The sequence below is a fragment of the Branchiostoma floridae genome, chromosome 15 (assembly GCF_000003815.2).
Source record: "Branchiostoma floridae strain S238N-H82 chromosome 15, Bfl_VNyyK, whole genome shotgun sequence".
In the NCBI taxonomy this organism is placed as follows: Eukaryota; Metazoa; Chordata; class Leptocardii; order Amphioxiformes; family Branchiostomatidae; genus Branchiostoma; species Branchiostoma floridae.
This window is the reverse complement of record NC_049993.1, coordinates 1,693,580-1,721,087: the sequence shown is the minus strand read 5'-3', so window position 1 is coordinate 1,721,087 and position 27,508 is coordinate 1,693,580. Positions and strand designations below refer to the sequence as shown.

At 39.6% G+C, this 27,508-nt stretch overlaps 3 protein-coding genes across 3 annotated transcripts; all 3 read right to left on the bottom strand.

Moving 5' to 3' along the window:
* Positions 1 to 928: 928 nt before the first annotated feature.
* LOC118432487 (gastrula zinc finger protein XlCGF57.1-like) lies at positions 929 to 4,799 on the bottom strand. The gene is made up of 2 exons (XM_035844073.1): positions 4,720 to 4,799; positions 929 to 2,633 (listed from the first exon to the last, which is right to left on the bottom strand). Exon 2 carries the CDS (start codon positions 2,624 to 2,626, stop codon positions 1,247 to 1,249), a length of 1,380 nt encoding a protein of 459 aa, XP_035699966.1. The 5' UTR covers positions 2,627 to 2,633; positions 4,720 to 4,799; the 3' UTR covers positions 929 to 1,246.
* A 3,336-nt stretch (positions 4,800 to 8,135) lies between these two features.
* On the bottom strand, positions 8,136 to 21,524 carry LOC118432458 (zinc finger protein 300-like). The gene is made up of 2 exons (XM_035844043.1): positions 21,407 to 21,524; positions 8,136 to 8,945 (listed from the first exon to the last, which is right to left on the bottom strand). The coding sequence occupies exon 2, from the start codon at positions 8,936 to 8,938 to the stop codon at positions 8,348 to 8,350; it is 591 nt and encodes a 196-aa protein (XP_035699936.1). The 5' UTR covers positions 8,939 to 8,945; positions 21,407 to 21,524; the 3' UTR covers positions 8,136 to 8,347.
* Positions 21,525 to 23,436: 1,912 nt separating this feature from the next.
* Positions 23,437 to 26,427, bottom strand: LOC118432061 (zinc finger protein 525-like). Its single transcript, XM_035843569.1, has 2 exons — positions 26,338 to 26,427; positions 23,437 to 25,591 (listed from the first exon to the last, which is right to left on the bottom strand). The coding sequence occupies exon 2, from the start codon at positions 25,582 to 25,584 to the stop codon at positions 24,655 to 24,657; it is 930 nt and encodes a 309-aa protein (XP_035699462.1). The 5' UTR covers positions 25,585 to 25,591; positions 26,338 to 26,427; the 3' UTR covers positions 23,437 to 24,654.
* Positions 26,428 to 27,508: the final 1,081 nt, after the last annotated feature.

The following is a 27,508-nucleotide window of genomic DNA, read 5'->3' as shown; positions in this document are numbered from 1 at the left end:
TCTTATGTTGTTCGGTTTTCTTTCTTTCCTTTTTAAACAAATGTAGAAGGATTGCCATTCTTGTTATTGGGGATTTATAGTGTATCGTCTGATCATATGTACATCGCCAAAATAAAATTGATAATAGAATATCTGACCCTTTATGGCCAAGACCGCCAATAAATCAAATGTTTCACACATAAAAAAAGACAATCTATTGCGGTTTCTGTGGTTTTAATAACCTCTTTTGCCTGAAAAAAAGCATACATTGAATTTACTAATCTACATTTACAATGCTATCTATGTCTGTTATAATAAACATTTCAGTCAAATTCACAGAAATTGTTCATGTTAGAAAAGCATCATTATATGTTTCCAATGTGTCCAATATGGATTCAACATAATCATCAATATACTCTCATATATACCAATACATGTAGAGGCTACTAAATAACTATTTAATTAGGCTTCACAGTGTTTCAATCATTATATGTTACACTGATTGTACGCATGTTATTTCTGACTGAAGCTTAAATTTTCTAGGATGTCGGTACAAAGTTAGCTGCTCGACTAGCTTACCTGAAGTTTGATGTGATTAACCTTATCTAGTTTTAAAAACGTCCTCAATCATTATACTGTTTCTCATAAGCCATGGTTTTCCATGTCACTGTTGTAGATTGTTTTAGCGATGCCAATGGAAACTTGAGATCTCTACTGTGTATGTCTTTGTTGGTACAGTTTGATATATGCTTATTTATATTTAAAGGCAAGGGCAGAGATATATATGACGTATGGTCTCATCTTTCTACTGTTTGAATAAGAAATCACGCAGTTCAAGCAAATATTAAAACACTGATTACAAATACAACTAATTAAAGAATTCAAGTAAACATGGACCTAAAACCACAATAATGCACTTAAGCTGTGAAGAAGCTTACTTTCAGACATAAGTTTAGGACACCTGTAATAAATGTTCTCAGATAACGAATACAACAAAATTCTATTGTAAATTTGTACATGCATTATACAAACACACCTTTTGATTCTGGCATCAGTGTCTCCTTAACTAAAAGTGTAACACTTGATAAGCTGATGGTTACTCACACTACTTACTATTACACAGTTTTCTCCTTTCTTTTGGTTCACAAAAAGACAATGTAGGGTCAAGCGAGATATCCCTTACGTCCCTATGCTCACGTTTCCCGTATAATATTTCTTTGTATATTCAACTGTGAAATTTTGCTAGACATCAGTCTAATGTGGATCTCTATACTACAGTATTATCATGCCGAACACAGTTGTAGGGTGCTTTACTGGTATGGGTTCTCATATGTTTGGATAAGGCAGACTTTTGAGTCGCCCTGTACCCACACTCCACACAAACGTAGGGTTTCTCACCAATATGAATTCTCTTATGTCTGTATAGGCAACGTCTATCAGCTGTTCTGTAACCACATTCTTCACACAGGTAGGGCTTCTCACTGCTGTGTTTCAATAGATGGCGGTCCAATGTGCTTTTCTGTGCAGCAGAATAATCACACCGGTCACACTTGTAGGGTTTTTCACCAGTATGGATTCTTATATGTCTGGATAGGTAACGTTTTTCAGTTGTCCTGTATCCACACTCCCCACACATGTAGGGTTTTTTACCGGAGTGTGTTGCAAGGTGGCTGTCCAATGTGGATTTCTGTGCAGCAGAATAATCACACTGGTCACACTTATAGGGTTTTTCTCCTGTATGTGTTCTCATATGTTTCGATAAGTCACACTCTTGAGTTGTTCTGTACTCACACTCCCCACACATGAAGGGTTTGTCACCGGTGTGCTTTGCAAGATGGATGTCAAAATGGTGTTTCCGAGCTGCAGAATAATCGCACTGGTCACACTTGTAGGGTTTTTCTCCAGTATGGATTCTCATATGTCTGGATAAGTCATACTTTTGAGTTGTCCTGTACCCACACTCCCCACACATGAATGGTTTGTCGCCAGTATGTTTTGCAAGATGGATGTCCAAATGGTGTTTCTGTGCTGCAGAATAATCGCACTGGTCACACTTGTAGGGTTTTTCCCCTGTATGGGTTCTCATATGGGTGGATAAGGTAGACATGAGAGTTGTCCTGTACCCACATTCCCCACACATGAAGGGTTTGTCACCACTGTGTTTTGCTAGATGGTGGTCCAATAAGGATTTCTGTGCAGCAGAATAATCACACTGGTCACACTTGTAGGGTTTTTCACCAGTATGTGTTCTCATATGTATGGATAAGTCATACTTTTGAGTTGTCCTGTACCCACACTCCCCACACATGAAGGGTTTGTCACCGGTATGTTTTGCAACATGTATGTCCAAATTGCGTTTCCGTGAAGCAGAATAATCACACTGGTCACACTTGTAGGGTTTTTCACCGGTATGGATTCTCATATGTTGGAATAAGTTGGACTTCCGGGATGTCCTGTAGCCACAATCCACACACAGATAAGGTTTTTCATCAGTATGTGCTCCTTGTTGACATTCTAAACTGTTTTCACTTGCTGTCTGCTTGTCTCCACCATTGCCTGCATCTCTGTCACTTAAAACTTCAACAGGATACCCATCACCAAGCTTGAGGGGAACATCAGTAGGAGACCCATATCCTGCCTCAGCCATGGCCAACCTATTGGACACAAATTTAAATGGATGAAATTGACAAATAAGCCGAACTTTTTCTGTTAAATCTTTATCTCCATTACTGAACATTTCATCAAACAACTGTCTAATGCAAAACTTAATTTCCATCTTAATATTAAAATCTGCCCAGACGTCCCTTACCGCCCCCTCCCTCTTTAAAACTTTTCCTTCAGATTTTGCATTGAGTCCATTCCTGAATTCCACAAACCTTGTCCTCACACTCCTTGTATCACCTGAATATTCGTTTCCCCTTACATTGTTTCGATTGCCGTTTTGTTACATTTATAATAATATGGTGCTAACTTACTATAGTTGAACTGCCCTATCTTTTGTATCGTAGGACTTGGCGTGTGACTTCGCCCCCCTCCCCACATCTATTTCGTAACCTCGAAAAGTGACACATATTATCTTAATGCGGCCCATACACCATAAAAATGACGCAAGTCTACGAAAGCTTCACCTTCCGCACTGGAACCGAGTGCTGAAAACAATGGTCGAATCGGCCTCAGCACTCGGCGCCCAGTGCTGAAGAATGTTCAGCACTCGTTTTCCAGTGCTGATCGGCCTTTCTCCAGTGCTGAAGCTCCCTCAGCACTCGTTTTCCAGAGCTGAAAAGACGTCAGCACTCGTTTTCCAGTGTTGAAAAGACGTTTTCCAGTGCTGAATGTTCGTCAGCACTCGGCTCCAGTGCTGAACTCGCGGCCCTGGCGGCGACGGGTCAGGTCAAAGGTCACTCAGCACTGGTTACCCAGTGCTGAAACCGCCGTCAGCACTGGGACCGAGTGCTGATATACAAAAGCTTCGCCTTCCGCACTCGATTTTCCAGTGCTCAGGGGCACTTCAGCACTGGAACACCAGTGCTGAGAAATCTTCAGCACAGGAAAACGAGTGCTGACGTCTTTTCAGCACTGGAACGTTCTTCAAACCAGTGCCGAAGTCTTTCGAGCACTGGAGTGTCCTAGTGCTGAGAGCGGTACTTGACGTATACTGATTAAATATAAAGTTAAACTTTTGGTTGTGCTATTCAATTTAATGTGTAACTTGGTGTATGTATAGAGTATAGATACAAAGTACTGAAAGCGGTACTATATACGGTACTAATTGTTGTTGTTGTTGTCCTCGTTTAACGTCTATTATTTCGCTAGACGTGGCCTCTTGGTGCTGAGTAACACATGGCTTGCATTTGAGTCAATAGTCTCTCTTGGTATTTAACTCTTGGTTCCTTGTGCTTGAGAGTTGCTGGAGGAGTTTCTAGGAGAGCATGTCGAAACGGTGTGTACTCTCAATGTACTGGGAGAAGGCCATGTACATCTGTTTGTTGATTCCTTCTGAACGGTCTTCTCTCATTCCAGCAAGCGTAGTGATGTCCGTGTCTCTGCTGTCCTCTGCTGTGTTGTATGTCTCATATATATTCTCCACTTCGAATTCTAGCAGCATGTGTTGTCTTTCCTTTTCATAGCGAGGGCAGTGGTACAGGAAGTGGTTGGTGGTCTCCACAGCAACGAAGATGATTTTTCAAGTTTATGCAGTTTTAGCTGGTGTGTTACGCCGAACGGCGGTTTTGATATAACGTAAGATAGATACAGATGCAAAAAAAGCCTGAATTTGTGTTGTTTTGTATAATTGAAATGTATAAGGAATGGATATCATTAAAACGGGATTGCAAACAAATTTATTGTGTCAATTTGTGATAGATATCGCAGTAGCCATGTCGATTCTGGTGAATACTAATGGTGTCAGGTAAACTGACCCACTCAATATAAACGCATTGAAGTGCTGAAGCCGGCGTTTCCAGTGCTGAGAGCGTCAGCACTCGGTTTCCAGTGCTGACGAACATTCAGCACTCGGTTTCCAGTGCTGAAGCCGGCGTCTCCAGTGCTGAGAGCGCGTCAGCACTGGTTTTCCAGTGCTGACGAACATTCAGCACTCGGTTTCCAGTGCTGAAGCCATCTTCAGCACTGGTTTCCAGTGCTGAAAAAGGAGGGTGAAGCTTTCGTAGTTTTGCAAAAATGACCTATACAGTCTTTGCTTCACGATAAGAGCGTTATTTTTTGTAAATTACGCGTTCTTACCTGTTCCAGTGTTGATTGTTACCTCCACACAATCTTCCGATCCTGCAAGCGTTCGTCTGAAGCAGCAAGGGGTGAAAGGTTAACATCTGAGGGTTAAAGGTCATTTTGTGTTCCTCATTACCCATTTCATGTGCTAAATCCGCTGCGGACATGACAGAAGACACTTCCCTTCGGTTTTCTCTCTTTCCTTCTAAAAAAAAAATGTACAAGGATTATCATTGTAGCCATAAGGAATTCTTAGTCTATCGACTGATACATACATCGTAAAGAAAAAATAATTATAAAAGAGTTGACATTTTAGGGCCGACACAATAAATCAAACGTTTCAAACAAAACAAAATATACTGTAACTTGTACTTTTAATAACACCATCTCTCACTTTCTATGAATGGACATATCTTGAATTAACCGATCTACATATAACATCCATTGGCATAATACCGGCAGTAATACTTATACCGGCAAATGACATAAACGATAAATTTTCGGTGATCCACTAGCGTAGCAACAGTAATTTCCGAGGTATGCACACTTCAGACACCCACGTATTTCACACATTTTCAAAAAGGCTTCGAAAACAGTGCATTCGAAGACAACGAGGCTAAAAGTTTGCAGTTCATCGGGGCAGGCGAGCTCGTCGTTGGACGAACACACTGTCAAGTTCATCGCAAGATTTGTGGATAATAATCACACGTGCTCACGGCACAAGACGAGCATGATTCAACAGCAATCTTGAATTTCTTTTGCTGACCAACAACTCGTGTAAAAGGGTGAAGAACCGTTGCATTATCGCCCGGATCTACGGCTGAATTGGTCAAATTGAACGTACGCCGCCATTTTCCCGCCATTTTTAATGCTACGCCAGCAGTAAAGTTTTACGTCATAGCGGTTGTGACGGACCAAAAGTAAATGAAAATTCTTGTCAGTATACGCCAATTTTCTCTTGACTTTTTGTATGCTCACGCAGGTTTTTGTTTTGTGCAATTACTAACAGGAAAGGAAGGATGTATAAACTAAAGGTACATAGCGGCAGTAAATTGTGCCGTGTTTCGTTCTGCCGGTATTATTGCACCCCCTTCCAACCACGCGCCCGTTCTCCGTGCGATTCCGCGGTGTGTTCCAATTACGATATTATGTTTTTAGCAGGACAAGAGAGACAAAAAAATATACACAGAAGAAGTGGCAAAGGTAAGCTGTAACAGCAACATGTAACTGGAGAAAATGATGCGTTGATCATTTGCCAAATTAGTATTGCTTGAGAAATTTCAGTAAACCTGCCGGTATTATGCCAATGGATGTTAGTCAATGTTATCTATATTTACCTCCATGAAATGTCATGGAGGTTATATTTTCACCAGCGTTTGTGTGTGTGTGTGTGTGTCTGTCTGTCTGTCTGTCAACAAGATAACTCAAGAATGGCTGGATGGATTAGGTTCATACTTGGTGTGTTGGTGAGGTGTGATGAAAGCTGAAAGTGATTAGATTTTGGGCCCCCTAGCGGCTATCCTTGGTACTGCAGCGCAACTTCTGGTTTTGTTATCTCATGTTCCGAACAAGATATGGTCCCAATTTTTAGGTGTTAGATAGCTCTTGTGCTCAGGAATAAGTGACATAATTTTGGGCACCCTAGCGTCAAGTTTGGCGATAGCAGGGGCATTTTTGTTAAAAAACTTCTGAAGTGGATAACTCAAGAAGGGAACAATGGATTTTCATGATTTTTGGTATGTAGGTACCTTAGACAATGTTATACAAGATAAAATACTAATCATGCAAAATTAGATACATTTGCATAAACTAATCATGCAAAATTAGATTACATTTGCATAATAAATGAGTTTATTCTATCATAGCAGTTTTTTAATGCATCTCTTGTACCGGACATAATATGGTTTTGACATGTGGGTGGTAGATAGCTTTTAACGTCATGACAAAGTGGGGCAAGTTTCAGCCTCCTAACACTTAATTTTGGAACTGCAGGGGCGTTTTTGTCAAGACACTCCAAAGAGGATAACTATAGAAAGGAATGATGGATTGACATCATTTTTGGCATGCAGGTAGCTTAAGCAAAGATGTTCATAATGATATACATTTTATGCATATGAGGACTTAATTTGCATGATTAATGAAGAAATTGTACAATTCCATTGTTTTTAATAGCTGAACTTCAGTAAATGTAACATGTAATTATGATAGGTGAAACATAAGCAGATACCAAATATGCAAATGAGGAACTGATTTGCATAATATATACAAAAATAGCAAATCCGCATAATGACTCATGATGGGAATTTTATACTTGTGACATGTGTACGTTAGTCAATAACGAACATCGCCATACATAAATTATGTAAATGGTTAGTCATTTGCATGACATTTACAAAAGGTCTCAATATTTCATGGAGGTATGAGGTCGTCGAAAGTTGTTATTACAAACATGCAAGTCACACAACTACATTATCTACTATTCATACAAACTACGTTTTATTTAACACATTGATCACTAAATATTTTTAAAATGTTTAACACAGGTTCAGCATAATCATCAATATACTATTACATATTCAATGCTGGCGATACTAATATATGGTGTATGATTTATAGGTTAGTGAAACAGTGTTTAAATAATCATCACAGTCTCTCATTTCAAGCTACATTGTGCACCTGTCATTCTGATTGAAGCTCAAAAGTTCAAGGATTATGGCACAAAGTTAGCTGCTTAAGAATTCCAGTCACCTCACGTGCGTTCTGATCTATGTAACGTGACTTAATTGGTACCTAATTAGGCGGTAGAGATATGTACTTTGGCCCATTAGTTATTACCAACAACATAATTGTGAACTACAGTTTTGTATTATGAAAATGAATCTGACCTGTGAAATTGTACGACCAGCACCACACTGTGCCACCTACCACACAAGAGACAATGGAATGGAATTAGAATGGAATCAAACTTACTTATGTTCACTAATAAATCATGTGCTTACATATCAGACATCACTGAAAATACATTCCATGTCACATAGGCACACTTCACAAGAATGTGTCCTTTTATCAAACTTTATTTTCACTAATTAGTTGATATGTTCTTACATATCAGCCATTAATAACTAAAACAACATTTTATGTCACAGAAGCTCACTTCACAAAACAAGATCAATGCCCCAACTTAGTCAAATAGCATTGTATTGTGTTCTTCTAACATGCATGTTACAAAAAAACGGTATATCTCTACGAGTAAATGATTTCGTTGTAGAGTTATTCTTCCACCGACTACGCATTTAGATTTAACCATAATTGTTCATTACAGCTAGATGACATACATCACTGGTGTGCTGTCTGTTCGGATAAAGGAGCTTTTTTTAGATGTTATGAAATCACATAATAAAGAAATGTGGTGTTTTTGAAAGGGAGTGCTTTACAATGTTTATCCAAGAAGATGTTTTGTGTGCTGCAGAATATAGTCCCGCTGGCCATATTTGTAGAGTTTCCCCATTTATGAATTTTCATATTTTCGGCAACGTAGACTTCCGAGCTGTCCTGTTCTTGACCCTCGAGTAGGGTTTCTCAAACTTACGCATGGCTAGACGTTCCTTTAAGAAGCAGAAAGTCACAAAGTCAGGTCAAACTTTCAGAGGTTCTCTCCTGGGTGGGTTCTCATCATGTGTAGGGATAAGGCAGATTTTTTACTTGTACTGTACCCACATCCCTCACACATGTATGGCTTATCACCAGTGTGCTTTGCTAGATGTCTGTCCAAGTTGGATTTTTGTGCAGCAGAATAGTCACACTGGTCACACTTGTAGGGTTTGTCGCCCGTGTGAGTCCTCATGTGTCTGGATAAATAAGATTTCTGAGATGTCCTATACCCACACTCCCCACACATGTAGGGCTTATCACCAGTGTGTTTGGCTAGATGTTGGTCCAAACTGGATTTTCTTGAAGCAGAATAGTCACACTGGTCACACTTGTAGGGTTTGTCATCAGTATGTGTTCTCATATGTAAGTATAAGGTAGATTTTTGAACCGCTCTGTAACCACACTCCCCACACATGTAGGGTTTCCCATCAGTGTTTGCTTCCGGATGATTGACCAAACTGGTTTTGCTCGTTGTTGGCTGGTTTTTGGCTTTGCTTGCATCATTGTATAAAACACCAGTAGGATACTTCTCGCTGAAACGCTGGTAATCAGCAGTAGGAGACCCATTACCTGCCTCTGCCATTGTGTACCTAATGGAACAGAAAATATCAGAAAGGATTAAATAATCAAGCCTAACAAGCTATTTATGGTTAGGTGTTGTTTCCTTTTACTGTTCGTTGTTTTAAATATACTAGTCAAGTTCACCACAAAGAGACAGGATTTGGTAAAGATGATATAAGTAATGTATTCATTACAAGGGATAGTTTATCATATCCTTACAGCTTCCATAAGCTTTTGTGATTGGCTCCAGCTAGCTCATAGTAAATCACCCGTCATAAAAGTGCCATTCACTTTACAGTAGAGCCTCCCAATAACCTAAGTGCCTTTAGTGGCATCTTGAGTAGATTTATAGGTCGCCTTTCCAATAGACTTGCCGTTTTCACCCTCAAACACCCGAGTGAGGTCCATTTGGACCCCAGGCGTACATTTTGAAGTGCCATTTGAACCTTTTTTGATCTGAATAAAAAATCCTTCCGTGACTTTGTCAGTCAATATGTCTTATATCTTCTCCTATGTTTTCGCAACGATTGGTACAATGATGTGGAAATTATAAAGAAAGCTTGTGTTCAGTCCCTCTGGGGTCCAAACGGACCCCAGCAAAAATGTGCAGTTTTTTAAAACAAACTTTGGAGGCTAACTCCTTAACCACTTACAGTAAGACTACCAAACATTCAGACAATAATAGGAATGTACACCTAAATCATCACAAAAAATTTCTGTGTCATCAACATGTAATGTGACGACATTATGACGTCATTTGCCTAATCAGGGCGGCCATCTTGGATTTGACCAATGACGTCATGGAATTAGCAAAATTTAAAAATTTTAAGTCATGAAAATTACATTGAATTTCATAGAATTTAATTGTTGTCAGAAAACAGGTGTAGTTTACCAAGAAAACCTTGTTTAAATTGAAATTGTCAAATTTGGCAAAAAATATGCCTGTTAGAATATGGTTGCCATGGCAACCCACAAAAATGATAAACGTACTTTATTGACCAAAAACTTTTGCAAACAATATTTTGTGATAAATTACCAAGTTTCGTAGCTTTAGCTCTAGCCGTTCATGAGTTATGCACATGGTCGGAATAGGTTTAGTGCAAAACGTGGTCCTTCTGAACTTTTGCATAAATTATGATGATGGGTTGGAATTAGCAACACCTTAACATCTCAAAATCTTCCTCTTACATTGACAAAGCAATGTATATACAATGATCGCCGATAAGAAATGGTACTGAGATTTTATGAACAAAATATTTTGGGGTCCGTTTGGACCCCACTCGGTCATTTTAGTCGCAAAAAAAGGTCCGGTGCTTGAGGGTTAAAGAAGATCTGTTAAGTCTTACAGAAACACATTCATAATCCAGCCCCTCGATCTCCGTCCTGATACTTGCTACATGCAACCTAACAAAACGGGATGTCTGCTACACCTCCAGCTACCATAGTGACAGCTAGTGGTCTTGCCAATTTACTTACCCTATCTTTTGGCGAAGAAGAAGCGGTAGAATTAGAATACACGAAGCAAAAACAATGTTTTCTTTTGTTAACTTGAAGGTAAAGATGACCCCCTCCCCACCCCTATTTTCGCTACTCCGAAAAATCTTTCATTTCGCCCAAATTGTAGCTCACATAACACTGAAATGACCTACATGTATACCCCCTTTGGTTCATGATAACGTAGTCATGTTGTGCGTAAATCTCGTTCTTACTTGCTTCCAGTTATGATTATTACCTCCGCACAATCTACAAGCTTTGCGTCTGTGTGGAGCACCAAGGGGTGACAGAAACTGTGAGGCGAAAGGTAATGAGAAACCTCCTTACCCTTTATTGTGTAGAACGTTCCGCCTACACTATTGAAAAAGGTGCCCGTTTTATTTAAATCTGAATTTGGCCCCTTAGATGTTAGCCACTGCTGGTGTTTCACAGTTGGTTTCACCTATACATATACATACACCACCACCCAAGGTTTGAAGTTGGTAATACAGCATGGATGACGTTTGTCGCCAAGAGGTGAGTAACTAAACATCGTCTTTGTTCACCCACGTGATGTTCTGAATTCCCTTGACACGCCACATTTCTTCTTCTAATTCATTAATTAATTCGAATCATCCTCCGACGTGAGCCGAGGTCGAATGTTGGGGAGCTGCATCAGACACTGGGTTGGAGTCTGCTGCAGGAGCGAAGAACTCGGCAGATCTGCATTATGGTGTACAAATGCCTTCATGGCCTAGCACCCAACTACCTACTCAACACATTTCGTTTCAATAACCAAATCCACAGTCATAACACCAGACAAGCACAACTCCTACATAAACCTAACTACACTTCAAGAGCAGGTCAACGCACATTTGCATGCAGGGCAGCTGAAATATATAATACACTTAAACCTGAGACAAAACAAGCAACTACTCTTAAAGCCTTTAAACAGTCTCTGATATCATAACGCTGACCTCTGATCCCAATGACTGTTCAATTACCTTATGATTTTTGTGATGTTGAGTTGTTATTGTGTATGAGTTGCTATTAGTAAGTTGCGTATATGATTTACTGATCCGAATTGGATTATTCTTTCTTATGTTCAGTCCGATTGATCAGGACAAATGGCACTGACCTCTGACCGCAATGACCGTCCAATGACCCTATGAGTTTGTGATCTTGAGTTGTTTTTGTTTTTCTTTTGAGTGTTCCTAAGTTGCTTATATGATTTACAAACCCGAATTTGATTGTTGCTTTGTTATGCTCAATCCTATGTTAGTAGTTATCTTTTGTACGTTGAGTTATTATTATTGTTATAGGGCTCCCTTGGAAATCAGTTACTACGTTAACTGAAGGGACTACCCTAAAGATCAATAAATAAACTAGAAAGGCCGACATTTGCTTGAGAGCAAATACAGCATATTTCAGCCATCTCCCTCCCCATGCAACAATAGGCTATTTCAAAATCACCCATTTGAAAAATCACTTTTACTAATGACGGTTTAACCCAAAAATGAGTCTTACAAAATTCCCCCGTTCAAGAATGGACTCCAGTGCACCCTATGTGAATTTGCACAATAGACCAGTCCAGAAATACTCCCACTGAAACCTTGGCCTTTTGAATAAGAAACCAAATCCAAAATTGAATTTAGCAAAAAAGGTCCCAGTGCATAAAAAGGTATAATAGACCAGTCTAAAAACACTTCCACTAAAATTGAATTTTGAATCATCACCCGTTCAAAACTGAATTTGAAAAAATCCCCCTTCCGTGTGCAAAAAATGGACTCTTCCATGTAAAGTAGAGCAGTCCAAAAATACATCCGCTAAAATAGGACTTTGACATAATCACTGAAGTCCAAAAAATGGATTTAAAAAAAAGCCCCCTCTATGCAAGAATGGACTCTTCCAGAACACCCATGTAAAATTGCAAATTAGACCAGTCCAAAAATAACCCTACTGAAAGACTTTGACAAACTAGAAGTCACCAAAGTCCAAAATATGAATTTTGAAAAATCCCCCCTCCGTGCGAGAATAGACTCTTCCAGCACACATTCTGTAAAAAATGAACCCCTCCGTGTAAGAATGGACTCTTCCAGATAACACCGGGCTCGCTGATTGGCTGCCACGCCCCCTCTTTAGGATATAGATTCAGGCTAAGTGATTGGTTACCTATCTAATTAGATTGAATAGACATATATGCCAGTAGGTGCAATCTGCAGCTGGGGGTCAACGACATTAAGGTCATTGACCCCTCTGGCTATTGGAAAATGACAAAAAATCCCCAAATATATCATTTTGACGTAGTCTATGACAAAAATTATACATGTGTCATTTGAATAAATATCTAGTGCACCATTTTACCAAAAGTTTTAAAACCAGAGCACAAGAGCCAAAAGTGTACTTTTTGGTCATAAAATGGCCAAATAATCGCAAAATTGAGCATTTTATTGTACCGTATGCCTCAAGTGTTATTGAATCCATGTGCGCATATGTCTAGGGCACTCCTATACTAAATTTCAGGTCATCCGGTTCTAAAACCAAGGTACAGGAGCCAAAAGTGTCCTTTTTTGGTAAAAAAATGACCAAAAAATCGCAAAAATAAGTATTTCGTTATACTGTACACCAAAACTGATATTGAATCTATATGGGGGACTTATCAAGGCACATCTGTACCAAATTTCAGCTCATTCGGTTATAATACAAGGGTACAGGGGGCCCAAATATACAGTTTTGGTCTTAAGATGACCAAAAAACCTTAATAAAATCATTTAAGAGACAGATATGGAAAAAATGAAAAATTCCGAGGGTATTGGCCCACTCTACCCTTGTGCCAAATTTCAAGTCATTCGTTTGAGGAACAAGGGAGATACCGTGTTCTGAAGATTTGACAGGAGAAAGAAAGAAAGAAAGAAAGAAAGAAAGAAAGAAAGAAAGAAAGAAAGAAAGAAAGAAAGAAAGAAAGAAAGAAAGAAAGAAAGAAAGAAAGAAAGAAAGAAAGAAAGAAAGAAAGAAAGAAAGAAAGAAAGAAAGAAAGAAAAAGAAAGAAAGAAAGAAAGAAAGAAAGAAAGAAAGAAAGAAAGAAAGAAACATTACGAATACAATATATTTCACCATACCTATGGTATAGCTGAAATATAATAAATAAATCAATTGATTAATTCATTCTTCTTTCATCTGTTCTTTCTTTGCGTTCGACAAAGTCTTAAAGGTTAAAAAGCTGGAAGACATAAGACCGCACATGGGTCGATTACTGATCACATTATCACAGCATAAACGCACTTGGAAACTGTGAGATGGCTTATTGTCAAATATCAAATAGGGCACGTGCAGATTTGTTTTTACGTGACTGTTTTATTCCGTCAAACGTTATAGTATTTACATTTAGACACTGAATTACGCTCCAATTTATAAAGATAACATTATTTGAATACGGCATCATTTTTCAAAAACCGGTATTGATAAATTTTTGCTACTTTGCTACTGGTTACAAAATCAAATTCATACATTTTCAACAATTGGCTGCTTGTATTGGAACACTGACTTAAAATAATTCCTTGTAAATAAATCATGTCGAGTAATAAAATCAAGGTTATTAAGCGATGACTTTACTACGATAACATGTAAATCTACTAATATTTGCCTTACGTCGATGAAGCTTAGACATTCAGGTAACAAGATAAGCCCCAAAGTAGTTACTCGAGTAACTGGGCTTGGAAACGGTCAGACGGTATATCTGGCTGGCATCCACCAGTTTTCCTGATCCTCTACGTATAATGAAGATAATATTCATGAAGATTCGTACAACGTTCTCTAAAATTTCATAGCCTAAACCATGCATAAACGAACAATTACATACACACGAAATAATTAAGGGTTAACGACCCGCCCCGAGGTGTATATGGTGCCATAATGCCTGGTCCTTTGCTATAACCACCGAATAAAACTACCGAGTGAGCAAAGCGAACGAGGTGGTTTTATGAGGTGGTTATAGCAAAGGACCAGGCATTATGACACCATATACACCGAGGAACAGGTGGGTTATTAACGTTATTATCATATAGCCTACCCAAACTTACAAACTCCTGTATGACGCATAGATCCCTTGGTACCATACGTGGGAATTCCTTTGTCGAATTTGTTCTTTGGAACATACATTTAAAAGGAGATTACAGATTGCATTTTGAAACCAAAATTCCCACAGAAAATATTTGAAACATTGTAGTCTTTGGCTCTTTAGAACAAAACATTATCAATGTTAACAGAAGGAGCCCTTCCCCTCTTCTTGCAGTCTGTACTTATTCCCTCTGCTCTGGAATATGTTTCGCTCCATTTGATTGGCCAATGCCTTCATATCCTTTGTGTATCGCTCCTTCTGATTGGTTAGAATGAATCGACACCGGTGTCGATTTGCATCAACACTGGTGGCGATGTCGATGCAAATCGACACCGGTGCCGGTGTCGATTCATTCTGACCAATCAGAAGGGCGATACACGCCGGGCTTGCGGGAATCTAAGTATTACGGCGTCATGACCAACGTGGAACGGGGCCTTCCGATTGGTCCGCGGCGCCTGGCTATATGATAATATCATGTAACCTGTACTTTAATGACTTAGATATATATTAAGTTAACTTAACTGAGCTCCATATAGCCAATTTTATCTATGTCTATGTCTAGCATTAAAAAAAAACGAAAATTCGTTAGCTATCAGTAATAAAAACTACATTCCTGTTTCCCTGGCTTCCGTTATTTCCGTACGTTAACAAAATCATCAATATCTATTCTATATATAGAATCAAGGACGTTATATCACAATAACGTCCTTGTAGAATACAACACGGCCGAAGGCACTTTGCATCAAAACCCATGCTTTGATGCAAAATGCGAAAGAAGTTGAACAAATTTGGTGCCCTCGAACAAAAACAGAAACAGCTATGTTCCAACTCCGATCCCGAATTAGGTATTCAAATTGCAGCTCGAAATGGTTCGATTTACTTGAAGGAATTCGAAGCCTGTGTGATACAACTTCGAGCCTGTGTGATACGGAAAGTTATCACACGGTCCGGAACTCCCGTATCGAACGTTTTCACGTCACAGGTATGACATAAATACTTATATATAGTGCATACTGTATAGTTTAGTAAATACGTGTTTAAGTAAGCATAGCAGTCTTTCTTTTCATTTTACATGTGATTACATTCGATTGTGCTCCTAATATTCTGATTAAATATCAAAATTGTCTAGGACGTCAGCTGCTCTGGTAGCCTACCTTAAGTTAAAAGGAATTGTCTTTATCTATTTTTGAATCTTCCTTAATATTAAAAGTCATGGTACTCCATATCACTTGTAGGTTTCTTTGCCACTATCCTGAAGTACGCGAGATTTCTTTTGTACATGCCTTTCTCCTTCCCATCTGATAAATATTCACTTATATACGGTACAGATACAGGTACCGAATAGTATTATCAAATTTGTTGAGATACCTTAACTGTAGGCATAAGACATTACACTGTTCAAATATATTAAAGCGTTGGTTAAAAATACATCTTATTAAATAATTATATACAAGTAAACTTGGACCTAAAAGCACAATAATGCGCAATCAAAACTGTGACGAAGCTTACTTTCGGACATCAGTTTAGGAAACGTGTAATACCTGTAGCAAGATAGTAAAAACATGAAACTTCTATTGTAACTTTGTACATGCACTAGAAAAAAGCATTTTTAGAATTTAATATCAGCATAATTAGCTAAAGACAGACAACACATAAGGTGGCGATTACTCACACTACTGTATTAATGTTACTCTATTAAACCACTTTATTGTTGTGCTGCCCCTACGGCTGATTAATCAGCCTACGTCTGATTAAAAGGCTATGGGACTAACTAACTAACTATCTTATAATGTTTTCTCTCTTGTTTGGTTCACAAAAAGAAAATGCAATGTTAGTGAGATATCTCTAAAGTCTTGTACTCACGTTTCCTGTAAAATGTTTCTTTCTACATTCTAGAGTGAATCTTTACTAAATAGCGGTCTAATGTGGATTTCTAAACAGCAGAATTATCATACTGGTCACATGTGTAGAATGTTTATCGGTATGGCTTCTCATATGATTGGATATGTCGTACGTATGAGTTGTCATGCACGCATGAAGATTTCTCATCGCTGTGTTTTGCTAAATGGCTGTCAAATGTAGATTTCGGTACAGCAGAATAATTACATTGGTCACATTCGTAGGGTATTTTCACCGGTATTGGTTCTCATATGTCTGGATATCGATAATTCAGACTTTTGAGTTGTTCTGTACCCACACTTTTCACACATAAAGGGTTTGTCACCGGTCTTTTGTGCTAGATGTCCGTCCAATGAGGATTTTCTGTGAAGCAGAATAGTCGCACTGGTCACTTGTAGTTTTTTTAACGGCGTTTTCTGCAAGATGTCTGTCCAAAATGAATTTCTGTGCCGAAGAATAATCACACTGGTCATACTTGTAGGGTTTTTCGCCGGTATGTGTTCTCATGTGTTCGGATAAGTGACACCATTGAGTTGCCCTGTACCCACAATCTCCACAAATGTAGGGTTTGTCACCGGTGTGCTTTGCAAGATGTCTGTCCAAATGGTGTTTCCTTGCAGCTGAATAATCACACTGGTCACACTTGAAGGTTTTTTCACCAGTATGTATTTTCATATGCCTGGATAGGGAACTCCTATCATTTGTCCTGAATCCACATTCCCCACACATGAATGGTTTGTTATTGGAGTGCTTTGCAAGATGGATATTCAAATGACTTTTCCGCGCTGCAGAGTAATTACACTGGTCACATTTGTATGGTTTTATACCGGTATGGGTCCTCATATGTATGGATAAGGCAGACTTTTGAGTTGTTCTGTACCCGCACTCCCCACACATGAAGGGTTTGTCACCGGTGTGTTTTGCTAGATGTCTGTCCAAAAGCTGTTTCAGTCCTGCAGAATAATCACACTGGTCACACTTGTAGGGTTTTTCACCGGTATGAATTTTCATATGTCTGTAAAAGTTACGTCTTTCAGCTGTCCTGTACCCACATTCCCCACACAAGTAGGGTTTCTCACCGGTATGTTTGAGTAGATGATCATTTAAGGTTGATTTCCGTGTGGCAGAATAATTACACTGGTCACACTTATAGGTTTTTTCACCGGTATGGATTCTCATATGTTGCAATAAGTGGTCCTTCCGTGATGTCCTGTAACCACAATCCTCACATAGATAAGGTTTTTTATCAGTTTGTGCTCCTTGTTGACATTCCAAACTATTTTTGCATGCTGTCTGTTCGTCTCTACCACTGCCTGCATTTCTGTCACATGAAACTCCAACAGGAGACCCATCACCGAGCTTCAGGGGAACATCAGTAGGAGACCCATATCCTGCCTGAGCCATACCTAACCTAATGGACACAGATTTAAATCGAGGAAAGTTGACAAATAAGTCGAACGCTTTATGTTAAATCTTAGAATAAAGCATTGAAAACTTTATCAAACAACTGCCAAAACAAATTTCCATTCTTACATTAAAATCTAAACGCTCAGTCTTACCACCACCTCCCCCTTTACAATTTTGCAAGTCCTTTCCTGAATTCCACAATCCTTGCACAAATCTTGTCCTGACATGTACCACACCTGAATATTGACCTGGTTACCAAACCACAGCCCGATCTCAAGAATCTATCGTGCAGGGGTCTGGCCGGATGGTGTAGGCCGGCTTCTCAATTTTGCCCCTTATAGTAAGTAAAACTCCACCAATAGAACAGCAGCAGGTTCAGCAGGAGGTTAAATACCCCCAACTGTACTTTTTGAATCAATAACAGTGGCCACTAAGTACCTGATTCCCTACTGTGATATATGATAGCCTGCTGCATGACCAACTGTGGTGTGTTGTAGCTGGCTACCTGTGGTGTGAGTGGTCATAAATCTTAGGTTCTCCTCCCTTTGATCAAGGGCCTTCGAGAACCTTTCTACAGGCATCCTGCCAGACCCCAACACAAAGATATTTTTGAGGTTGGGGTATGGTATCCAGGCTACCTCAATATTCGTTTCCCCTTTCTCTTTTAACATTGTTTCGATCACATTTATAATACTATGGTGCTAACTTACAATAGTTGAACAGCCCTATATTTTGTATCGTATTGGGGAGACGATGCCATTAGAATTTCCCCCAGTAATACATGCGTTCCAATGGGAGAGTTGAGGAAACAAATATGCAATTATCTCAAGAATAAAAAGTCCAAGCCATATAAACTTACCGTCAAATGATAGCCTACTACAGTAAGTCCAGTCTCATGAAATTCATTAGCAAGAATTTCTATATGGCTAAACTTTTGATACGCCCCCCTAATTAGAGCCCTTGGATTGGCCCGTTTGGCTCAAAACAGCTATCTGACGACGATACCACTATTTCAGGGGGGTGCGGAAACCCCCTTGATGGAGAAAGGTCATTTTTCACAACTAATTCAACAAGTATAGGTCTTTCCCCAAATGCCAAGATTTCACATAAAATCCAACCAAGAAAGGCTTTTCAATGGTTTAAAGCCTTGTTTTATTTGAGATCTCTCACCGGGGGCTCTAGGCGCATGTGCTAATGGTTACGTCACCCCTTCTAGTAAAATCAAGTTCACAATTGACAGATGTCAATCATATCACCCAATGCGGGGTAGGCGGGGGAAGTAAAAATCATCAATATCAAAGAACTCTGACAAGAAACAGTCCCCTGGGAGTTGATGAACTACTGGTGCCAGGCCAGGCACTGTACACCTGGGGTAGGGATGCTGGCTACAGGTGAAATTTGATAGAAAGAAGTGCATAAACCCAAAAGATGGTCACCTAAGTTAATGGAGACATTATTTCCTGCACTTAGACTCCTACATCACCTTTCCAGACACTGCCAAGGCAGACCAAAAGTCTATCCAAGGGCCCTGAAAGGTCTATATTGGTTACTCGTATGGATAGGGACAATCATAGACAAGGCAAAAAGAATGAAAAAGAGTGTGAAAAGGCTAAAACACAACATTCACCTGGTCTCAGACCCCTCCCGAGGGAAATCACCCCCCCCCCCCAACAATTTACCCCCAGAATACCAAAATCAAGTCCTCTGGACACTGTCTCTGTTCTGCAGTCTGGCACTGATTGGAGGGAGGGCTAAAAAACAAGGTAGAGGGCCAAAAATAACAAAAAATGGGGTAAATCACAAGTAAATGACAGTCACCTGAACCCTATCCATTGCTTAGGTAACAGATCCATGGCAAAAAAAGCCCTTAAAATGAAGAGGAATGGCCTAAATAAACTATCAGTCCTGGATTGGCACCGTCAGTGACTGTCAGACAGCACTGTTTTGCCTCTGATCAGGGGCTGTCAGTGACTGTATCAGCCTTTAATTATTCACAAAATATGCAAATTTTCAGTCGTAGAAACAGTCGTTAAATCATGACTGACAGTCATAGATTCCCAGTGGCTGACAGTCGTAGGACAGTCGTAAAACAGTCGTTGAATCATGACTGACAGTCGTGGATTCCCAGAGGCTGACAGTCGTAGATATGCTCTTACATAACAAAACACTTCTGCTCATGTACTAGATTTTGGAGGTAAAAATTATACAAAAACTGAACAATAGAAAGATTTTGGCTAACTAGGCTCTATCTACATAGAGTACAGAAATTTATGCAACTGCAAAATGCTTCAAAAAGTAACAGAAGCAGAAACATTATAGACAAGAATGGGGCATCGTCAATACCTCCTCTGTCATTGATTTGACAATTTTAAAATGCTTATATAATCTGAATTTCTGAAACCACAACCAAACAAGTCTCTTAAAGAACAAGACAACAACTGACTGTACACCCAGTCTATAGCACAGTCTGCCATGCCCCCCTCCCAACAATTGTCAAAATTCAAAATGTGGCCGTTTGTCACTAAATATCTTACCTCAGAAACATGATGTACACTTTCCCCCACATCCACAGTACTTCCAAACAATAGTTATGTCAATTAATCTCCTTTCCAACCTGCAAAGTCTGGGAGATGGAGGCCTGGATACAGTGTAAATATCCCTGCTGTCCATTCTCTTAATTTCCTCAAAAACCTAACTGTAAAATTCAAAATTTCCTGCCCTGCAAGCAATTAAGGAGCTGATATCTGATTCGCTAGATGCCTAATTAATCCAAGACTGTGATTGGCCATGGCTGACAGTGGTGGGACTATCATCGACAGTCGTATTTTCAGGCCTGTCAAGACAGTCCTAATCAGTTCAGAGCTCTTTCAGGCCTGTCAAGACAGTCCCAGATCTGTGCAGAGCCCGATTTGTACTTGCCAGACGTATTGCAGGCCTGTCAGTGGAGGTCTTCTGCTGATTTGTGTCTGAAATGCCTCTGTCAGTGCCTGCCCAGCCACTGACAGTGGCATTCCAGGACTGATGGTTTGCTACTGAATACCTGAATTCCTATAGGGGAGACGATGCCATTAGAATTTCCCCCAGTAATACATGCGTTCCAATGGGAGAGTTGAGGAAACAAATATGCTATTATCTCAAGAATAAAAAGTTAAAGCCATATAAACTTACCCTCAAATGATAGCCTCCTAAGTCCAGTCTCATGGAATTCATTTGCAAGAATTTCTATACGGCTAAACGTTTGATACACCCCCTAATTAGAGCCCTTGGATTGGCCCGTTTGGCTCAAAACAGCTATCTGACGACGATACCACTATTTCAGGGGGGTGCGGAAATCCCCTCGATGGAGAAAGGTCATTTTTCACAACTAATTCAACAAGAATATTAATAGGGTCTTTCCGGGGGCTCTAGGCGCATGTGCTAATGGTTACGTCACCCCTATACTTGGCGTGTGACTTGGCCCCCCTCCCCACATCTATTTCGTAACCAAGAAAAGTGACACATATTATCCTGATGCGGCCCATACACCATAAAATGACCTATGCAATCTCTGCTTCATGATAAGAGCGTTATTTCTTGTAAATTACGCGTTCTTACCTGCTTCCAGTTTTGATTTTCACCTCCTCGCAATCTTCCAATCCTGCAAGCCTTTGTCTGAATCTCCAAGGGATGAAAGGTGAACAATCTGAGGGTTAAAGGTCATTTTGTTTACCTCGTTACCCATTTAATGTGCTAAAAGCGCTGCCTACATGACAGGAGGCCACTCCCGTCTCATATTTGGTCAGTTTTCTTTCTTTCCTTCTCAAACAAATGTATACGGATTATCATTATAGTTATAAGGGAATTTTAGTTTATCGTCTGATTATATGTACATCGTAAAAATAAAATTAACAATAAAAGATCTGATTTTTTATGGTCGACACAATCAATCAAATGTTTCCAAATGAAACAAAATATACTGTAACTTCTACTTTTGATAACACCAGCTCTCACTTGCCATGAATGAAAATATCTTGAATTAACCGAGCTTCTTATAGCCAATGCTATCTATATTGTTGAAAATCCCATACTTACGTCCATAAGACTTAACTCAGATCTGAAACGTATTCTTTCCTGGTCAAACATGTGGTTGATGGAACTTAACCCTTCAAAAACAGAAGAAATCTGTATTTCAAAGAAAAAAGTTCCACCAATGCACCCTCCTCTCTTTCTTGTTAATTCAGTTATTCAAACGGTGAAACATCATAAGCATATTGGTGTTGTTCCAACGTCCAACATGTCATATTCAGTACTCATATTACCCAAACGGTTGCGAAGGTTTTCAAAAAAAGTATCCATTATTAAAAACTTAAAATTTAAGCTCCCACGCCAAATTTTGAAAACTATTTAGAAGACTTTTATAAGACCGTATCTAGAATATGCCGATGTTGTTTGGCACAGCTGCTCTGATTCTGACTCTAAACTTATCGAGCGGCTGCAATATGAATGCTCCCTCACGGTATCTGGCGCCGTGAGGGGGTCATCATATTCTTCCGTCCTTCAGGAACTTGGCTGGGAAAAACTATCCGAGCGACGTTATGTCCATTCTCTTCTTTTATTTTATAAGATTGCCAATGGGCTAACCCGACGGTATTTGACTGACTTGTTACCACCGGCTGTTTCGGAGGCAACGTCATACAACCTTCGTAACAAATCAAATGCCAGTTTGTAATACCAATCGTTTTCTAAAATCTTTTGTACCATACTCAATTCAGCAGTGGAACTGTCTTAATTTAAGTATTTGCTCATTGAGCCTCCATTTATTCAAGAATCATTTAATCAAGTCTGTACGTCCTGTTGTTCCAACATATTATAGTTCCGGTCCTAGGTACTCCTGTGTCCTTCTTACGCGCCTTCGTGTCGGCACCCACAGTCTAAATTATAGTTTATCTGTTCGTAACTTAGTTGATAACCCTTCCTGTACCTGCGGGTGTCGATGTGAAAGTATTTCTCACTTCCTATTGCACTGCCCCAACTATGTTAATCAACGTTTGCTTTTATTTGACAGGATAAAAGATTTGAATATTTCAACTCTCAATATTGATGCCTTGTCTGAAACAGCTGTTATAAATTCATTGATTAGGGGTTCACCCCTCCTCTCTTCCACTGACAATTCTAATGTACTGTATATTGCCCAGATGTATTTATTAGAAACCAAACGTTTTGTATAATAACTTTCTTTTGTCATAACTCCAATACTGTATTGTGCAATATCGGCACCATGTTTGTATTATTAACTTGTATTATTATTACGTTTATTTTGTCTGTTATAATGGCGATTCCCGTACTTTTGTGTTTTAGTTGTGTTTTATTTATTGTATTTCGTTAGTGGTGCCGTGAACATAAGCCTTTAGCTTGAGTGCGGCACCACTGTGTGTGTAATTTTGCATGTTCTTCAATAAAAAAAATGCTATCTATACATCATCTGGGCTCGGGATACTTTTTCTGTGTTTCTGTTGAATTAGTGTTCGCAAATTAATTGCCTACACCAGAAAAACTTTACCTGCACCACTCTGAATTTAGGAAGTATGGATCATGATGGAATTGTTTAAGGAACTACTGCTACTTTTCTTTTATACTTGATTGGTAGTAAAAGTCTATGCAGCTTATCCACATGCACTTACATCACAGGACATTTATGACTGTTGTAGAAATCCCAGTACATGGACCAGTGCGGGATTGTGCAGGTAGACACCAGAAATACCAGCACAGGTCCAATTTTACCTGCACTTACCTGCAAATGCAGATGGTATTTCGCCTGATCATCTTTCACTCAAAGAGAACACGTTTCATGTTACACAAGCATCATTGTATTTTTTTCACAATGTTGAACACAGATTCAGGATAAGCGTCAATTTACTATTATATATTCAATACCGGTGATACTAACATATAGTGTAAGTTCGTTATATAGTGTTTAAATAATAATCATAGTCTCTTATTTCATGTTGCATTATTATTTGGAACCTAGTCAGGCAGTAAAGATATGTCCTGTGGCCCTTATTACCAACAACATTAATGTGACCTATTATGAACATAAAATTGACCTGTGGAATTGTACGGCCAGCACAATACTGTGCATCTACTACACAAGAGACAATGAAATGGAATTAGAATTGAATCAATTATGTACATATCAGACATGACAGTCACTAAAACTACATTCTATGTCACAGATGCACACGTCGCATGAATGTGTACTTTTATCAAAGTTTCTTTATATTCACTAATTAGTTAATATGATCTTACATATCAGCCATGAGTAACTGAAACATCATTTTATGTCACAGAATCTCACTTCACAAAACAAGGTCAATGCCCCAACTTAGTCAAGCAGCATGGTATTGTCTTCTTATGCATGCATGTTGCAAAAACATACGGTATATTTCTACTAGTATTTAGTATAAGGATTTCGTTGTAAAGTTATTCTTCCACAGACTACACATACAGATTTTACCTTGAGTGTTAATACAGCTAGATGACATACAACATTGGTACAATGTCTGGTCGGATAAAAGATTTTTTTTAGATGTTATGACATCACATGACGAAAAAATGTTGTGTTTCTCTTAGGCGTGCTTTACAATGCTTGTCCAAAGAAGATTTTTCATGTGCTGTAGGATAGTTGCACTGGTCACATTTAAAGTTTTTTTTCTCTCCTCTATGAATTCTCTGAATGTTCGGCAAGTCAGACTTCCGAGTCGTCCTGTACCCACCTCTCTAGTAGGGTTTCCCATCGGTACGCATGGCTAGATGTTGCTACAAGGTTGATTTTTGTGAAGCAGAAAGTCACACTTGTCAAACTTTTACGGTTTTTCTCCTGTGTGGGTTCTAATCATGTGTAGGGATAATGCAGATTTTTTAGTTGTCCTATACCCACACTCCCCACATATGTAGGGCTTATCACCAGTGTGTTTTGCTAGATGTCTGTCCAATGAGGATTTTCTTGCAGTGGAATAATCACACTGATCACACTTGTAGGGTTTGTCACCCGTGTGAGTTCTCATATGTCTCGATAAATCAGATTTCTGAGCTGCCCGGTATCCACACTCACCACACATGAAGGGCTTATCACCAGTGTGTCTGGCTAGATGTTGATCTAAACTCAATTTGTGTGCAGCAGAATAGTCACACTGGTCACACTTGTAGGGTTTTCTACCGGTATGAGTTCTCATATGTACAGATAAATGAGACTTCTGAGTTGCCCTGTACCCACACTCCCCACACATGTAGGGTTTGTCACCAGTATGCTTGGCCAGATGCCTGTCCAAAGTGGATTTCACTGCAGCAGAATAATCACACTTGTCACACTTGTATGGTCTTTCACCAGTGTGAGTCCTCATATGTGTGGATAAATCGGACTTCTGTGTTGTCCTGTACCCACACTCCCCACACATGTAGGGCTTATCACCCGTGTGATTGGCTAGATGCCGGTCCAAAGTGCATTTTTGTGCAGCAGAATAGTCACACTGGTCACACTTGAGTGGTTTTCCCCCTGTGTGTGTCTTCATGTGTCGGGATAACTGAGACTCTCTGGCTGTCCTGTACCCACACTCCCCACACATGTAGGGTTTCTCATCACTATTTGCTTCCGGTTGACTGACCAAACTGGTGTTGTTCGCCGCGGTTTCGTCTTTGGTTATGTTTGCCTCCCTGCCACACAAAACGCAAGTAGGAGACCCATCACAGATGTTCTGGGGAACAGCAGTAGGCGACCTTTTGCCTGCCTCTGCCATGGCATACCTAACTGAATAAAAATATATTAGAAAAGAAGAAATAGAACAATCTAGACTAGATAGTTTAATTCAAGCAAATGATGTTTATCTCAACATGGACTAGCCTAACAGGCTATTTTCTATCTTTTTCTGCTGGTTCTGTTTGTTGTGATTTTCCAATTACAAAATATATATTTGTCCAATAAATATGTTTCATGTCATTACTACACATGTTTACTATGAAGGGACAGGGGGTGATAAAGATGATTAATAAGCAATTTATTCCTAAGAAGGGATTATTTTTTATCGTGCATTTTAGTTCTAAGATTTTTGTGATTGGCTACATCTCATATCTAATTACCCCTCATAAGAGTGTTACCCATATTATAGTAGACTCTCCCAATGACCTAAATGACCTCAGTGACATCTTGAGTAGATTTATAGGTGGCCTTTCCAATAGACTAGCCGTTTGAAACAAGATCTGTTTAGTCTTACATAAACACATTCATGATCCAGCCCCTCGAGCTTTGTCCTGGCACTTTATACATGTAACCGAACACCACAGGATGTCTGCTACACCTCCAGTTACCATGGTGATAGTGCTTCTTTTGTTTCCGTGAAAGTAAAGGATGCCCCCCCCCCTCCCCAGCCCCATCTTCGTCACCCCGAAAAGTCTTGCATCCTGCTTAATGTAGCCCACATACCATAGAAATGACCTCTACCCCCTATGGTTCATGATACTGCAGTTATGTTGTACGTAAATATCGTTCTTACCCGCTTCCAGTGTTGATTATTACCTCTGCACAATCGTTCTGCAAGCTTGCCGTCTGTCTGGAGCAGCAAGGGATGAAAGGTGACAGGAACTGTGAGGGGAAAGGTCATGTGAAACCTGCTTACCCTTTATTGTGTAGAACGTTCAACCTACACTATTGAAAAAGGTGCCCTTATCGACTTTAAATCTGAATTTGGAACCTTAGATGTTAGCCAGTGCTGGTGTTTCACAGTTGGTTTCAATTTTATATATACGTACACCACCCAAGGTTTGAAGGTATGCAATACGGCATGGAATGCGATTTGTCGCTAAGAGGTGAGGGACGAAACATCGTCCTTGTTTACCCCACGTGATGTTCTGAATTCCCCTGGACAGGTTCAGTATAATCATCAATGTACAAAAAGACAAACACTGAATTCCTCTAAAATACCCAGCTTGGTAAACAGCGGTGGTAGAATAGAGTCTAAGAATATAGCGAAAGAACACAACAATTACTCATTTTTGGCCATGCAGCTGATGTGATACAGAGATGCACGTCTCTCTTTCACCCATTGCAATTATTACTACATAGTAGGGTTATGTTTTAGTTTCCAACCTATCTTTGAATCATTTGTCTTGATTGAACCTAACCATGAAAGTCAACGAAGCCAGTGGGTTGGATGGGCTAAATTGTCGACTACTTAGAGCAGCTGCTCCTGTCATTGCTCCATCGTTAACCTCCATTCCGAATTTGTCATTGTCAATTTCCCAGATTGGGGTGCAGGACGGAGGCGGATAATTATAGACCGGTCAGTGATCTACCGGCAGTCTCTAAGATCATTGAACGGACAGTAAATACACAGGTTTATCAGTTTCTGACAAGGAACAACCTCTTGTCTGCCAGACAATCTGGTTGAAACATTCAACTGAAATTGCCATACACCTTTCTTACGGGTTCGATGAAAGACCTGGGCTGGGCCCTGGCCTTTCTACCTGGCCTGTCTACCTGACCTGGCTATCATGCCAGGTCAGGCAGACATTTACTCATTCTTACGCCTCGAATGTAAACAGTCTCCGAGACCTAGATTAACCTCTGAGGCGCGGTGTGACACGGTGAGCCAAGTTGCAGTGCCACGCGCCGTGGATGATTAAAAAAACTTGAGTTCTCGCTAGGTTCTCCTCTTTCAGGGTCAA